Source organism: Balaenoptera physalus (assembly GCF_965194825.1).
Source record: "Balaenoptera physalus genome assembly, chromosome: 8".
NCBI classification, from domain to species: Eukaryota; Metazoa; Chordata; class Mammalia; order Artiodactyla; family Balaenopteridae; genus Balaenoptera; species Balaenoptera physalus.
This window is the reverse complement of record NC_138887.1, coordinates 109,984,289-110,000,923: the sequence shown is the minus strand read 5'-3', so window position 1 is coordinate 110,000,923 and position 16,635 is coordinate 109,984,289. Positions and strand designations below refer to the sequence as shown.

At 44.8% G+C, this 16,635-nt stretch overlaps 1 protein-coding gene across 2 annotated transcripts in view; it reads right to left on the bottom strand.

The window, feature by feature from the left end:
- Window positions 1-15,931, bottom strand: part of TBXAS1 (thromboxane A synthase 1) — a 151,013-nt gene extending 135,082 nt beyond the window's left edge. For both annotated transcript variants that reach the window (XM_082473035.1, XM_082473034.1), the window contains exon 1: window positions 14,715-15,931. In XM_082473035.1, coding sequence (XP_082329161.1) covers window positions 14,715-14,803 — 89 coding nt within the window. In that variant the 5' untranslated portion in view covers window positions 14,804-15,931. The remainder of the gene's footprint in view (window positions 1-14,714) is intronic.
- Between the last annotated feature and the right edge of the window lie 704 nt (window positions 15,932-16,635).

Here is a 16,635-nt window from a genome sequence, read left to right as displayed (position 1 = left end):
AACACTTTATAAACATGGTGGCCTTTAATCTCCACCAACATCCTTGTTATGTCCATTATACAGATGGGGAAACTGAGACGTAGAGATCAGCCCCAGTGTCTGACACACTGGTCAGTGGCCAGCCCGCAGCCCAGGCCTGGTCTCTCTGACTGAACGGCCTGAGCCTCTAGTCAGGCCTCCGACTGGTCTGTTCTGGCTCAGCAAGGCTGATGAGGGGAAGGAGACTGCAGTCATCTTCTAGGGCTGCTGTAACAGTACCACAAACTGGGGGCTTACAACAACAGAAATTTACTCTCTCACAATTCTGGAGGCCGGAAGTCTGATATCAAGATGTCGGCCAGGCCAAGGTCACTCTGAGGCTCCAAGGGAAGAACCTCCCTTGCTCTTCCTAGCTTCTGGCGTTTGCCAGCAATCCTTGGAGCTCCTGTGCAGATACATCATTCCAATCTCGGCCTCCATCCTCACATGGTGTTCTCCTTGTGTGTCTGGGTCTTCACAACATCTTCACTCTGTGTGTCTCTGTGTCCAAATTCCCTCTTATAAGGACATCAGTCCTGGATTAGGACCCACTCTAATTCAGCATGAACTTAAGTTGGTTGCCCCTAAAAACACACTATTTCCAATTAAGGCCACATTCGGAGGTACCAAGTGACCATGAATTTGGGGGTGGGAGGACACTACTTAACCCAGTACAAAGACCTTCAGAGCTGTCACCAGCCATGGGAAAGGCCAGCACCGGGGTATGTGGATGGGGACAGGTCTTCCTGTCTGCCCTGTGGTCAGAGGAGGCAACATGGACAGAAACTGACTCTAATGAAGGAAAATGCTAATTCAAATACATTTTTCCTTGGCTCACTTTGAATGCTGGGCTTTGGGTTTGTTTGTTTGTTTGTGGGGATTTTTGTATATTGGGGTGTGTAGTTTTTGGTATTTATTATTAGTATGCTAACTAATCTATATTTTAGTTGTTTCAGTCAGCATATCCTTTTTATAGCAAAAAAGGAAATGAAAGCTTATGGCTGATTTTGGATTGCAAGAGCATGTCACTGCTGACATTCACCAGCAACTTCCTAGAGGAGAATGTACAAAAGCGTATGACAGGGAGGGGCATGGAAGTGAGATAAAAATCTCTTTCTATCTTTCAGAGCTCAAGTTCAGTTCACTGTGTCTAACAGGCCTTGTGATGCTGGCACTCACCCTTTCTCCTTTCAGCCACTAGCCAGCACCAAGGGGTAGTTTCTGGAAGGGCAAGCGACAATCCTAAAACATATTTTTTCTTTAATAACTCAGTAGGGCCCCAGCGCCCATGAGAATATTTATAGTAATTCTGGAGCAATTTATGTTTTCAGCCATAGCCATGTCTTGGTATAACAGCATACATAAATGTATTGCCAAGTATAGAACAATGAATTTGTCTCAAATGATACAGCTCACAGTCTATAAGGATACCCCCTGCTTGTTGTATTTCAGGGTATGGTGAACACACTAGGCTCTCTGCTTTCAGACTTCCTCTGGTCTTTCTGGACTTCAGAAATGTTTTTCCTCAATCCTGCTTTTCCAGACTAGAATTGGGTCCTTTATGTGGCAGCTGCTCTCTTCCCTACCCCATCCCTGAATCAATATTTACTCTTCTCAGGGTATGTTGTAGCTCCATCATTGGTCAGTTCCTGATCTCTACTGCTTATTCAGCTAGATATTCTTGGGTTCATCCCCAGGCTCAGCCCAGGTCCAAGCTGAGCCCCTACACTGAGCTCACAACCCTGCTTTAGCCCTCTTGGTGCTAGTTCCTCACTTCACAGCCAAGACCCACTGTGACTCACCATCTCGGTGTCTCAGCTGGCAAACTTCCCATCAATGTCTGTTCTTTTTTCAGAGATCCTTGTTGTCATTTATGATAAAAATCCAAACTTCCATTAGCTTTATGTTTTTGTTTTGTTTGTTTTGTTTTGTTTGCTCTTTGTTTTTATCTTTGTTTCCTCTTTTGTTTTGTCTAGTCACTCATAGCCTCTTTCTCTTTTGTCAGAGATCACAAACCACAAGTGCGATCTTCAAGTATGTGGTAGATTGAATCATTCCTCCCAACTCTTCATGCCCTCCCTTTATCAAAATTCTACATCACCAGCCTTTGTTCTATGACTTTGAAGTACCTCCCACTACAGTGGAGTCTTCTTCCCCAACCCATTAATGTTAGGCTTGGGCATGCGGCTTGCTTTAACCAAAGGAATATGGGCAAAAGTGACATTAAGCTACTTTAAGGCTGAGCCCTCAAGAGACATCGCTTATTTCCTGTTGCATTTCTTGCATCCCTGTGATCTATCATGAGCAGAACTTTCCTGAAGTATCCTCTTCAGCCTGCACCCCATCAAAAACCCACGTGGAGCAGATCTGAACCCCACCCAAGCCTGGAACAGAACTACCCCAGCCAACACACAGACCATGAGAAAAATAAATGTCGTTTGCCAGTGAGTTTGGGGTGGTTTATTACACAGTGTTATTTCAGCAATAGCTGACTGATACAGGGCAATTCTCTTCTCTAGACCTTCATTTCCTTATCTGTAAAATGAGGCCATTGGACTATGTTCGAGGTGCTCAGCTTTTTCTCTACCCCTACACAACTGAGGGTCCTGCCGTAAACCCAACAGTAAGAGACTAAGCATATCAGAGTCAAATACTGCAAAGCACTAAAGAAAGAGAAGGATTGGGAAATGTGAATTCTGTTTAGGAACCAGGGACTTACTGGTGGCCTTGGAGAGAGTCGTTTCGGTGGGCAATGGAGCAGAAGCCCCATTGTAGGGCTGAGGATAGATGGGAAGTGAGAAAGCGAGCAAGCGTAGGGTCTTGACTGGGAGGGGAAGGATGAGACGGAGTGGTGACAGAGGTGGCACACATAGTCAAAGAAGAGGTGGCTGTTGGTTGGCTGGCTCACTTGTATGTTTTAAGATGGGAGAGAACTGAACCTGCAAAGAAACGTTTACAGTGGCATAATAAAGGGATAATGAAGGCAGGGGCTTGGACAAGAGTGTGCAGGAAACCAGAGGTCTGGTCTGTGAGAGAGAATAGAGTGAGAACTTACCAGGATTTATTTACTGATTTGCTATGCATCATTTACACTTCAAGTTCTCAAACCCAAGGGCAAGGCAAGTGTCAACCAGTGAAACAAAGGATACTCTTCTTTCCCAGTCCCTTCTAAACCTGCTGCATTCTGGCGTCTGTTCTTACCACCTCCAACATCACCTAAAACTTCTTAGCTGCTAAATCCAATAGGTATTTTTTAAACCCCATCTTACTTGTTCAAGACCAAAAGCTACCTACTGGTATAAGCCCAAGATCATTCAGAATGAGGCCACGTGTTTGACATATGGCTCTCTTCACTGTTCCCTTCAATGCAGTCCTGGAGATCATGTGAGAATTCCAAATGGTATTTTAAGACAATAAAATAAAAACCACGATCTACTTATCTAGCACCTATGCGATTATTGTGGAGTACAAGCCTGCAGTTAATAATGGGGTGACGATAGCTAACACCTACTGAGCATTAACTGTTTCCAGCACTGCTCTGTGTCCGCTCATTTAATCCTTCCAGCACACTGTGAGGTGAGTACTGTTATTATCACTACTTAAAACTGGGGGAACTGAGGCACAGCGACCTTACAAACTTCCTTAAGGTCACGAAGCTAGCCAGGACTTGAACCCAGGTAATCAGGTTCCAAAGCCCAAGCGCTGGACCATTACCCATGTGGGGAAAGGCAGCCAAGAGTGAAGTGGTTTTAGTGTGTTTTTTAAAGGCAGTGTTGATGAACTAACGTCGGCTAACGTGCTTGGGAATAGGTTATTTTCTTCAATGGGTTCCACAGTCACCTTTGCACTGAGATTTTGTTTAGCAAGCCTTCCCTCATAAACCGTGCAGAGATGAACTTCAACCCACAGCCCAGCCTTGCCTGAATTCTAAAGATGAAATCTTTTATTGAGATCCAGAGTTCCATTCAATGAAATTTTGTTTTATAACATGTAGGGGTGGCAGCTGGCTGCAGTGATATGCATCAGAAATAAATGGAAATTCTCTATGAGGATGTTCATAGCAGCGAAGAACAGCTAACATGAATTTGTGTCTTCATATGCCAAGCGTGTGCCACACGAAATCCTATATACTGTCCCCCTTAATTCAGCTTCGGTCAACAAATAATCAAATGCCTATTACCCAGAAGAAATGTACAGGCACAGTGCTAGGCACTTAGGGGAAAGCTGAGTAAGACCCAGTCCTGCTCACCTTCTAATGGGGGAGCCAGGGAAGTGGTACGAGAGAGAGAGAGAAGGTACCGGGTGTGGTAGGGCCAAGACCACAGGAGATGCGGGGCTCTCACCGGAATGAAGGGGCGAAGGGCACCCAGGAGAGGGAAGGAAATTGAGGGCGAACAGCATGGCGTGGGGAAGGAACTGTGAGCGCTGGAGAGCCAGATGCCGGGTGGGGAGGTGACCAGGCGGAAGTGGATGGGACCAGGTCAGAGAGGGCCTCCCGCGCCAGCCAGGGAGACCAGTTCCCCAGGCGGGGAGGGCCACGGGAGGGTTTTCTGAAGCAACGATGAGATTCTGGTGTGTTCTTCCGGCTGCAGAGTTGGAGGACAAATTTGAGGGGCACAAGACACGAGGTAGGGAAACCAGTTGGGTGTCTATTTCCAGCCAAGGGATGCTCTTGAAATCCCGAACTACAGGAGTAGAAGAGCAGAAAGAGGGGAAAGAAGGATTCAGGCACCACTTAGGAAACAAGACTGGGTTAACTGTGAGGGGTGAGGGAGAGCTGGCCTGGGGGGCCAGGTGGAAAAGATGCCGTACGCTGAGAGCCAGGGACTGTCAGCCCTCTCTTATCAGTGAGGAAACTGGCAAGGATGGAGTGACTTGCCCAAGGTCCTCCAGTGGAAAAAGTGTATCTGCCCTCATCTGGAAAGGTCTTGCTGATTTCCACAGTGCCATATTTCTCCTAAGAACTTCCCAATTATCTCCTTCTATCCTCCCTTATATCATGAGACGATGTTACCAATTTTGGTCACTCTCTGTGTACAGACAGGGTTGAAACCATTAAATGTATAACTGACTAAGCTTTACAATGCTTACAGCCTGGGCTTCCCGGATGCCTATTGATTGGCGAAGATAGGAAGGGGGTACGTGAGATATTTTCAACATTGCAAAGAGCCTAAATGTAAATTGTGCCTTTATTGACAATAAGATTGTGCAGGTTAACGAAAATGTCAAGTTTCTTTGCTTCGCAGTAGAATTATAACTTGGTACACTAATGCTGGCTCTCTCATTGATCACTGTTCTCATTGGCAGAGCTTCCATCGGCTTGTCTTTGAATAATCAAAATGGGAAAATAAATCATTCATTACTTAAATATACATCATTGTTTGGACAATAGAACACAGGACCTATGGGTAAATAATATAAACAGTAGATGTCGGTGAAGAGTTTAGATAGCGGTGCTTTGAACTGTGGGGATTAGCGGTTAATAGAACAATGAAGAAGGAAGTATTTGTCCTTTGATGCGTCTGCTGGGGGCTGGATGCCTCCCCTTCCCTACACTGTGGTCAGGACACCCCGCCGACACACCAAGTGTCCTGTGCTCCCCACATACCTCATCTTCTAAATGGCTGTGTCCTGCTTTCTATCCCATCCCTTCCTTTTGCATCAGAGCCTTGCTCTTTGATTTCTAACGTGACAGTTCCTTTATGTATCTGAGTTCGTGGGCATGTGATCCATAGCCCATCAGTGAGGTAGGACCAGCACATAGCCTAGAAAGCCTTCAGCATTCAATGAGGGTATGAACTAAGAAGGAATTTATTTACTCTTTCAATGACCCGCATGCAAAGCATTCTGCCAGATGTTGAGAACGTGGTGGCACTAGTGTGCCAGTCAGAGGGAGACTGGCTCGCACGCGCACGTGACGGCAGTCGTTTGGCAGCAGCGCCATGATTGTGATCATTAACGTTTACTGAGCAGCTACTATGCACAAGGCACTCACCGGCTTAAGATTCAGCCCCTGCCCTCAGGGCCTTATCATCAGGCTAGGAAATAGGACACAGGCATGAACCATAGAATAATACAGTGCGGGCCAAGAGACAGCAGGCACTGCTGGAGTTCAAAGGAGGCCAGGCTCTTGAGGGCTGGCCTGGCTAAGGAGACGTTCAGGAAGAGCAACGTTTGGACAAGGTTTTGAGGGGTGGGTGGGATTTCATTTAAACAGAGAGGGGAAGGCATTCGGGCAGCAGGGACCGTGATGTGCAGGTAGAGTGTGGAGAGAAGGGGCGGAGGAAGGAGGCTCGGGGAGGATCTCAGGGCACCTTCCAGCTCAGAGGGCAGAGGCAGCTGCTGGGTTTGGTGCCCGGAGCTGGCTCTCTCCGGGGCGTTCTGGGCATGGCTTGGGAAATGGGGTTTTGGTTGAAGCCACTCTTGGTAGAGGTTGGCCTTGCTGTCATTCTCTGACACCATTTTCCCAGAAAACTTTGGGCAAAAAAAGCCATCTGTTTCTGGGACCATGTTCAGGAATTTCCATCTGCTGAGGTGAAACCTAAGAAACACACCTTCACAAGGCCACCCAGAGGTTTAGGATGGCCTCGCAGGGTAGCCCAGTGCCAGGCTCCGCCTGGGGGCCCAAAGACACCTGAGACAGCGGGGGTCTGGGGGTCTCCCCACTCAGCTGATCCTCCTCCCCTCCCCCACCCCCAGGACATTGTGCAGCATCACAGATTTCTGGCAAACCAGGGACAAAGTGGCGCTTAATATTTGAAGCTCCAATCCACAGCAGCGTGAGACCTGCCCCCTGTCCCTGCTCTCCCCAAAGTCTCGCCCCCTTGTTGAGACGTACGTCATGTTTACAAACAGAAACAAGTCCTTGCCATGCTGTTCAGGTTCCCAAAGATGAGGCCCTTGCCCTCAGTGGCAGATGACAGCCTATTTGGTAGGTTGTTATCATGGTATTCAGGGGTGGAGGGGAGGGTCCATTCAGTGGCTTTATTTCTGGAAGAACCACTGTCCTCCCAGGAGAGTAGCACCAAGCATTGACTCAAGCAGCTCTGTAAGGCACCGGCATAAATCCGATGGTCTGCTTTGTTTATAGAATGAATGAGATTCTTCTTTCATCTCTGACCAAAGAGTCGATGCTACCAATTCCACAAGCCTGAATTCCTTACGAGATAGGAAGAGGTATAACCATAAGGGTTAAGATTATTGCTGTTGTTTTCTTTAAAACAAAGCTAAACTAAACTAAGAGCAACTCATAGGCCCAATGAGTGTGGCCTGACAGAATCCCCCGGCTTCCAGAAATGCCTCATAAACTTCTCAATAAAGAACAACAAGTCTTATTGTTTTATAATCATATTTTGTTTTGGATTAAAAATAATATTACCCTGTTTAATCACCTAGCTGCCAAAATTTGGGCTGTTTTTAAAAAATCAATCCGTTCTCAACAAAGACGATGATTTGTTGCCTTGAGGGCGGTCAAAAAACCGCATTCACACACTAAGGACCGTTCCCAAAGAAAAGTGCTAAGAATGTGTTTTCTGGTATGGCATATCTGCAGTAAGGGTATAGCCTATCAGGAAACTGCCTTTGAAGGTCATAAAATTCATTTGGCTGTATAAGTTCTGATGTGTATGCTAAAATAATCAGTCACCTTACTTTATAATCACAACTCGTACTCTCGTTCTGGAAAATCAATAAAGTGAGAAGGCTGGGGCTATTGTGTATAGCTATTTAAAAGAGAGAAAACAAAAAATAATATTCTGTGAAAATGGTCCTCAAGGAAACACAGACCTAGTTTTCATAAGCGGGCTCAATTTTATCTCCAAGCTCATCACTGAATTATTAAACTGAAGTACCCATCATATCCTAGACAAAAGCACAAAAAATAAAAAAGGCAAATAGCATTCATCCTTCTCTACATGCTCTGGGACAGTGGAAATTATCCACAGCCTTTAAAATGTATTTCTAAAATGCATCTATTAGTCACACTCTGAATGGTCTGTTCCACCAAATGTTACAAACCCCCATGTTGCCTTCACCTGTGATACTTGCCCACCTAAAATGTCCACCCTCCTCTTCTCTGCTAATCCTTCCCTGCATTTCAAGACCTAGACCAAGACCTTTCTGCTTTCCAAAGCCACCTGTGACTGGCTGGAGACCCAGAAAGGCTGAAGGATTGGGGCTGGAAGGCGAGAAGCAAGAATCATGCACGAAGCTAAAAGGCCCCCAAAAGCCACTTCTGGAGAGTATTTCCAGGCTCCTGGGACAATCAGCACCATAGGAACTGCCACTGAGGAAGAGTAGGGGGCCCAGGCAGGAGAGGGAGCGGTCACTAGTGGACCCATTGGGTCTTATCTGACTTCTTTTTCACCAGCAGCAGCAGCAGCAGCTGCATTCAGCACAGACCAGCCCAAGCAAGACCATCAACAGATGAAGCAGTCATGGAGTAAATCTAGAAGGTACTGGGTGGCCTTTCATTTTGTTCAGTGTTTCCTTTGCTTTCCTTTCCTTTGTGCAGAAAATTTTAGTTTGATGCAGTCCCACTGACTTATTTGTGCTTTTGTTGCCTGTGCTTTTAGTGTCGAATCTAAAACCTCATTGCCAAGGCCAATGTTGTGGGGCTTTTTCTCTGTGTTTTCTTCTAGGAGTTTTACAGTTTCAGGTCTTACATTTAAGTTGTTAATCCAATTTGAGTTTGTTTGTTTGTTTATGGTATAAGATAAGGGTCCAATTTCATTATTTTGCATATGATTATCTAGTTTTCCCAACATCATTTATTGAAGAGACTATCCTTTCCCCATTGTGTATTTTGAACCCTTTGTCAAAAATTAATTGATCATTTGTGTCTGGATGTTTTATTCTGTTCCATTGATCCATGTGTCTGTTTTTATTCCAGAACCGTACTATTTTGACTACTATAGCTTTGTAATATAGTTTGAAATCAGGAATTGTGATGGGGAATTTCCTGGCTGTCCAGTGGTTAGGACTCTGTGCTTCCACTGCAGGGGGGCACAGGTTTGATCCCTGGTCAGGAACTAATATCCCACAAGCTGCATGGTCCAAAAAAAAAAAAAAAAGGAATTGTGATGCCTCCAAATTTGTTCTTCTTTCTCAAGTTTGCTTTGACTATTCAGAGTCTTTTGTGGATCCATACAAATTTTAGGATTTTTTTCTATTTCTGTGGAAAATGCCAGTGGAATTTTGATAGGGATTGCATTGACTCTGTAGATCACTTTGGGTAGTGTGAACATTTTAACAATATTAATTCTTCCCATGCATATACACGGGATATCTTTCCATGTATTTTGCAACCTTTTCCGTTTTTTTCATCAGTGTCGTATAATTTTCAGTGCGTAGATCTTTTATCTCCTTAGTTAAATTTTTCCTTAAGTAGTTTATTCTCTTTGATGCTATTGTAAATGGGATTGATTTCTTTTTCAGATAGTTTGTTGTTAGTACGTAGGAATACAACTGATTTTTTTATGTTGATTTTGTATCCTGCAACTTTAATGAATTCATTAATTAGTTCTAACAGATTTTTGTGAGTCTTTAGGATTTTGCATATATAAGATCATATGCTCTGCAAACAGAGGTAGTTTTACTTCTTCCTTTCCCATTTGGATGCCCATTGTTTCCTTTTCTTGTCTAATTGCTCTGGCTAGGACTTCTGCCATTATGCTGAATAAAAGCGACAAGAGCATTCTTGGCTTGTTACTGATCTTAGAGAGGAAACTTTCAGCTTCTCACTGTTGATTATGGTGTTAGCTGTGAGTTTGTCATATACTATGGCCTTTTTCATGTTGAGGTACATTCCTTCTATACCTAGTTTGTTGAGAGTGTTTATCATGAAAGGAAGTTGAATTTTGTCAAATGCTTTTTCTGCATGTATTGAGATAATTACAGGATTTTTTATCCTTCATTCTGTTAATGTGGTGTATCGTGTTTATTGATTTGTATATGTTGAACCATCTTGCATCCCAGAGAGCAGTGGTTTCTTTTAAATATGGTCTGTGATTAGATGTAGGTCTAGAATTAGAATCCAGTTTTTCCACATGTAAAGCAAGCTCTCTGAGAAAGAAACTTCCAAGTACAGGGATGGACTTTTTCATTGTAGTCTTAAGTCTTAATAATCACCATTCACAATTTAATTTAACCTGGTCTTAGAATGAGACTAGATCAGAACACTAACTTACCCTGATTCCTATTTTAATGTCCATTTGATTTATACCTCTGGGTCTTGGGCTCCTGAGATTTAAATGCAGCTTGGCGTTGAAAGCCCTTCCACCTTCCCAAGACAACTCTTCTCAATTTCCACCATATTTATATATTTAACTGCTTTGACTGTTTAGTTACTTAATGCAACAACGACGGTTTACTTTTCTCACTGCTTCATCAGCCAAGAAGCTCCCTGATTACTCCAAACTCCCTTGTACATTCCACTCTGATGTAGAAATAGTTAGCTTACAGTCTCAAGACCTCCATGCCCAAAGCATAAAACCGCTTTCCTCTTCAGCACTAGAGAGGAGCAATTCCCTGCTCTTTTTTAGTAAAATGTCTCTATTTTTGCTCAATAATTGATATTCATTTACAAAAAGAATATGGAAGATACAGAAAGACTAAAGGAAGAAAAAATATCACCCATAATCCCACCATTGGAAGAAAACCACTATTAATATCGGGGCTATTTCTTTATATTCTTTCTCTCTTTCTTTTTTTTTTTTTCTGGGTACATGAATTTTTTTATTGCAATATAATTCACATGTCATAAAATTCATCCTTTTATTAAAGTATGTGATTCAGTGGTTTTAGTACATTCACAGTGTTGTGCAACCATCAACATCGTCTAATTTCAGAACATTTTCATCAGCCCCAAAAGAAACTCCATACCTATCAGCAGGCTCTCCCTTCTCCCCTCCTCCAGCCCCTGACAACCACTAATCTACTTTCTGTCTGTCTGGATGGGGCAGATGAATTTGTACATAATTATATAGGGAGTCCTTATACTCTTTCTTAATAAAGAAACCCTCATCTTACCAAAAGCTGCCAGTTCGTAGGTACGCTTGAAAGTTTAAATACACTATACTTAAGATTGCCTCTACCACTATTCAACTCACACAACTTATTTCTTGTACATCAAATCTCTTCCGGAAGTCAGCATTTCCAACAATTTTATACAGAAAAAATGAGTTTTAAAAATGTTTTATCACGGGTTTAGATCACCTTCGCATGTGCTTCATGCACTTCTAGCTAATGTATTCTACATTCCAGCTCATCTCCAGCCCCAGCGGAACAGCCCTGATCTCCTCAGACCCCAGTGCACACGGCTCAGCCTCATAACTGTCAATTTAAGTGACTGTCATCAAAAAATTGTGTCAAATGCAGTTTGGGGAAAACTATCAACATATACTATGCCTATGTTATATTAGTCTCTTTTTAGATGAAATTGACTCTTTTGTCTTCTTTCTAAATTCACACAACACTTAACAATTAAGAAGTGTTTATTAAGTACATGCCATGGTCTTGCTGTACAAGGTGAGTGGAGATTCAAAAACAGTGTACTTGTAACAATTAGAAACGTGGACACCAAGTTGGTCCAAACTGAAAACACAATAGGCTTTCAGGAAAAGGATGATGCACGTGGGCAGAAGAATTAGATTTGTATTGAGCTGTGACGCCTAAGAGAAGAACCAGCAAGAAAATATCAGCGGATGGGAATTCCCTGGCAGTCCAGTGGTTCACTGCCCAGGATTGGCCCGAGTTCAATCCCTGGTAGGGGAACTAAGATCCCGCAAGCTGCATGGTGCGGCCAAAAAAAAAAAAAAGAAAGAAAAATGCCAGGGGAGATTCGAGCCAACATTTATTAGGCACCAACTGCATGCAAGGGGGGGTGGTGGTGAAGATGAGAGTGATGAGGAAATCAACAGTGAGTGGGACTTCTCAGTGTCTTGGGCAAACAGGAGAAGCTTCCCTGAGGAGGTGCCCCTGAGCTCCTTGAAGGAAAGAGAGGAGGAAGGGGATTCCAAGCATGGAGACCAGCAAGGGCAGAGGCACAGACACCTGCAGCAACGTGACTGTTCACAGAACTGCCAGGCCCACAGGTTGGGGTCAGAGCCTGGTGGATGAAGCTGCTGAAAGAGTCAGGGACCAAACCCTACGTCCCGGGTGCTGGGCTGATGAATGTGTACTTCTTCACTTTACCCGCATTAAACCAGATGCTAGAAGAACATCTGAGTCATGGACAGAAGTTTCCAGAACTGCAATGAGATACAGGACCTCAGTCCTGCCTTGAAAGAACTCCTAGGCTGGTTGAGCAGGCAAGAAGTGGTCCTCCTCATGTTACCTTCCCAGAGTCAAGGCTCTCATTGCACGCTTGCCTGGTCCAATGGCAGGGGGAACTCTTAAAGGAAAGACTAAGGAGTTTAAACGTTCAGAACAGCACCCTCCACGAGATCTCCTCGGGGACCACATGGCTGTGAGGGTCTCTCCACCCCCAGCTCTCCCGGAGCGCCCCCCTGTCTCCCACATGCACCCTGTCGAGAAAATGAAGCTGGAGGGAGGCCCTGCCGCATTCAAGCTGATGTCTGTTGCTCAGGGGCTACCTGGAGTCTTGCCTGGAAGACGAGGGTTGAGAGCCCAAGGATGGTGACCTTGAACTGATCAAGGGATAGACCCAGGAGCACCAGAGCCACGGCCACGGCCGTGGCTGCTCCCTCCTGCTGCCTCCTTCTCTTCGGCGTTATCCTCAACAGACACTGAGCTCACCCAGAACCTCCACGTCTCCCCAGCCTTGGGCATCTGATCCAGACCTCCTGTTTTCTGACCTTGTACCAGGGCCTCACGCCATGCCTGGCACACATGAAGAAATCAATAAATATTTTTGCAAGAACAAATAGAAGTCGGCCCTCACTTCCTATTCACTGTCTCTGCTTCATGCATCTCTCTTATCTCTGTGTCTTTGACCCAGGTTATTAGCATGGCCCCAGAACAGATTGCAAATGCACAACTGCCTTGCTGAATGGTATGGTGTTATTGGCCGTGACTCTGATCTACGCTGATTAGAAACACCCAGTTACAGCCAACTTATCAGTCAGGACACATGCCCCTTTCCGTGACCAGAGCAACATTAATGTCTGCAATTCACTCATCCATTCATCAGACATTTATCGGGGTCGTACTGTATATCAGGCACTGAGCTGGAAATCAAGACTACGGAAATTAAAAAGACCCAATAAAGACAGAAACAGAAGTGCAGCGAAGTGTGCAATAGAAACAATGATGCTGCGAGACCACCTGGAGGCCTCAGGTTGGACACACTTTGAGAATCACAATCAGAGCACAGCTGTCGATGAGAAATTAATATTAATAAGCATATTAATGAGAAATTTTAAATATACCTGAAGCACTGAAGACTTATTTTTCTCTGCGTTTAGGTTATATAAATGATAGTTAATGATAGTGGCTGACATCTACTGAGCACCGACTACGTGTCAGGCACTGTGCTAAGTGCATCTCATCTCTGAGCAGAAACTGAGGTGGATGAACGGAGTGGGCTGGGAGAGGGGGTACCGCTTGCTCCTGGGTTTGCATGTGGCTGGTTTCAAGGCCAGATAAGCCACACTGAGGAAAGTTCAAAAGATAATTAAACCAGTTAGAAAGCAAAACAGCACTGGGACTGAAGCTGGGCTTCAGAGCCAATTTGCAAGAGGTAATTTCATCATCCTAGAACATCAAACGTGAATTCCATTTTCAGCTATGCAAATTCCAAAAGAATAATACCTCACATTTGCATAATGCTTGATGCTTTTCAAAGTGCTTTCCCAGTTATTAATCTAGAGGAGGCTTTATTACTACCGGAAACATAAATTGAAATTCTGTTCAAACTGAAGTGCTCCATTATTTTTTTCCACTTTCCCCTCAAAAACCAGAGCCGCCTAAATCCAGGTGCTTTTGATGGAGTGGGTAACTTTAATAAGTTTTACCGGCAGGGTGAATATGCACAAACAGAACATATTGTGGGGACTTCCATCCAGCCTTCTATCAAGCCAGACTTCAGAAAACCTCCTGTTGAATTAACTAAATCATGGGGGGTTACTCCCAGTTTAAATTTGAGAGTCTCCCAGGGTCTCAGACTTTGCGGCACTGCACACACTACGTTCGTTGGAATCCATTCCCTTCCATCAAATATTACAAAATGAGGAAATTAGTTCCACCACTTTGCCCTTAAACCTACAGAAATCCCTGTCAATGACATTCTACGAAGTGGCCCACGTTGCCAGACAGCTCCTATATCTTTTTTTGTTTTTAATGTCATCAGACCCAAGAGGCTGAATCTGCTGTAAATCCAACCTGGGGAGAGGATCTTAGAAAAATGAGGTGAGAAGATAGGATGGGGGTGCAAGGAGATACTTCTCCCCAAACCTTTCCAATTTGTTGCTTTTTCCATCTCTTTCAAACTTAATTATGTGTAGCGTTCTCAGCCACTGAATCACCGGTCTTTCCTGACACCTCCGTCTCGTGCATTTGAGCAAAAGATTAACCTAGCTGTTTGCTTTCAATTCTGAAGCTGTGTTAATACTCAACTCCCTCTAGATTAGAGGGGAAGAAAAATACACTCCCACATACCCCACCCCGGCTGCAGCATGGCTCCACGGCTGCTATTCCTGACAATGTCACAGTCATCGGAACATGCTGGCTGCACTTACCACTTCAGGAGAACCAAGAGGACAACTGACAGGGCCACCATCACCATGGGGCCACTGGCTTCCAGTCCGAGGAACCCCAGGACTTCCATTGTTCCTCAGAGACCCTAGAGGGGTGGTCCTCCAGAGGAAAGAGTGGGGCTGGTTCCCCTGCAGTTACAGGAACCACGATCTGCAGATGAAAGACATAGGCAACCAAGAAAACATCACATCAAGTGTGTCCCTGAAATGTGCTCTTTCTCAGAAGTGTCTCCTTATAAAGAGGAAGGAAGAGGAGGGAAAAACAAAGGGTTTCAGTGTAAGGCAATGAATCAGCAACTTTATTTTCTTGATGACTGTACAGTCAATAAACATTTACATTAACTTCCCCGGGGAAGCAGCAGCAGAACTGGCTCCCTGTTTGCTGGGAAAGAAAATGGTTGCAACCATAGATTTCTACGGTGACAAGTAGTCCTTAAAGAAAGACTCCTCTTTTAAAAAATTAATTTGTAATTAAATGATGATAGGGGTGAGGAGACTGAATGTCCCAGAAAAATTTGAGGCCAGACATCAGCCTGATGAAGAATGCTGGCTGCACTGAGGACATCCATCCCATTAAGTTCATTCGTTCCTGGGGTCCACTGACACCTGTCGGTTCAGTGGGGTCCCTGGTGACTGCCTGTTGGGACAGACTGAAGATCTTGCCTCGGGTCAGCCCTCTCATCGTGAGTTGGAGGATTTCTTAAATGTCTAATAGCATATCCATTGGCTCATGTATGGGTCCTTTGTTCTAGCTCTGAGCTTATCTGACTAAGGTAGACAGAATTATTTTTTGCTTATTAGTCAGTGTATGATACCTTTAGTAACTGGAAGGGTGTTTCAGAGAGGAAATCATTCACTCACCATGACACTCATTTGTTTATTCACCACGTATGGGGGCCAGGCTCTGTGCTGAGTTTACAGTGTTTGGAAAATAGAAGTACTGGACTCTGGAGAATTTTCTCTGGGGAGAGACAGACAGTAAACAGGTAGACAAAGAAATAAGTAATTGCAAGTTGAGAATGGTGCTGTGAAGGTTGTGAACATGGGGCTGTGACTGGGGATAACTGGGGTAACCCATTAAGAGAGTGTGGGAGGAAATCTGTCCGAGGAGGAAAGCTTGAAGCTGAGAGTCTCAGGTGAGGAGGACACCGTCCGGTAAAGAGCCGTGGGCAAAGTCTCCGGGCCAAAAAGGGTGACAAGATAAAAGACTCTAAGGTGAGGAAGAAGTCCCTGCACTGTGGGAACTTGAGAGAGGCCAGTGGGCCCGCTGGGGGAGCAGCTGGGGGAGGTGGAGACATCGAAAGAGACCAGACAGCTCAGAGCCACGGTGAGAAGCCTGGGCTTCATTTGATGTGCAACTTAGCAGTTTAGTGTGGTCGTATTTCTTCTTTTTTTTAAATAAATTTATTTATTTATTTGTGGCTGTGTTGGGTCTTCGTTGCTGCACGCGGGCTTTCTCTAGCCGCGGCAAGCGGGGGCTACTCTTCGTTGCAGTGCACGGGCTTCTCATTGCAGTGGCTTCTCTTGTTGCGGAGCACGGGCTCTAGGCACATGGGCTTCAGTAGTTGTGGCACGTGGGCTCAGTAGTTAAGGCTTGCGAGCTCTAGAGCGCAGGCTCAGTAGTTGTGGCGCACGGGTTTAGTTGCTCCGCGGCATGTAGGATCTTCCCGGACCAGGGCTTGATCCCATGTCCCCTGCACTGGCAGACGGATTCTTAACCACTGCGCCACCAGGGAAGTTCAGTGTGGTCGTATTTCTGTTTGTTAGAGTTGTTCTGGCTCCACGTGAAGAATTCATGGAAGGAAAAGTAGGGAGGCACTTGGAAGACTATTTCGTTCATCCCGAGATGAAGTTGCTCACACTAGAATAGGGATGGGAGGCGGAAAGAAGTAGAGGCATTTGA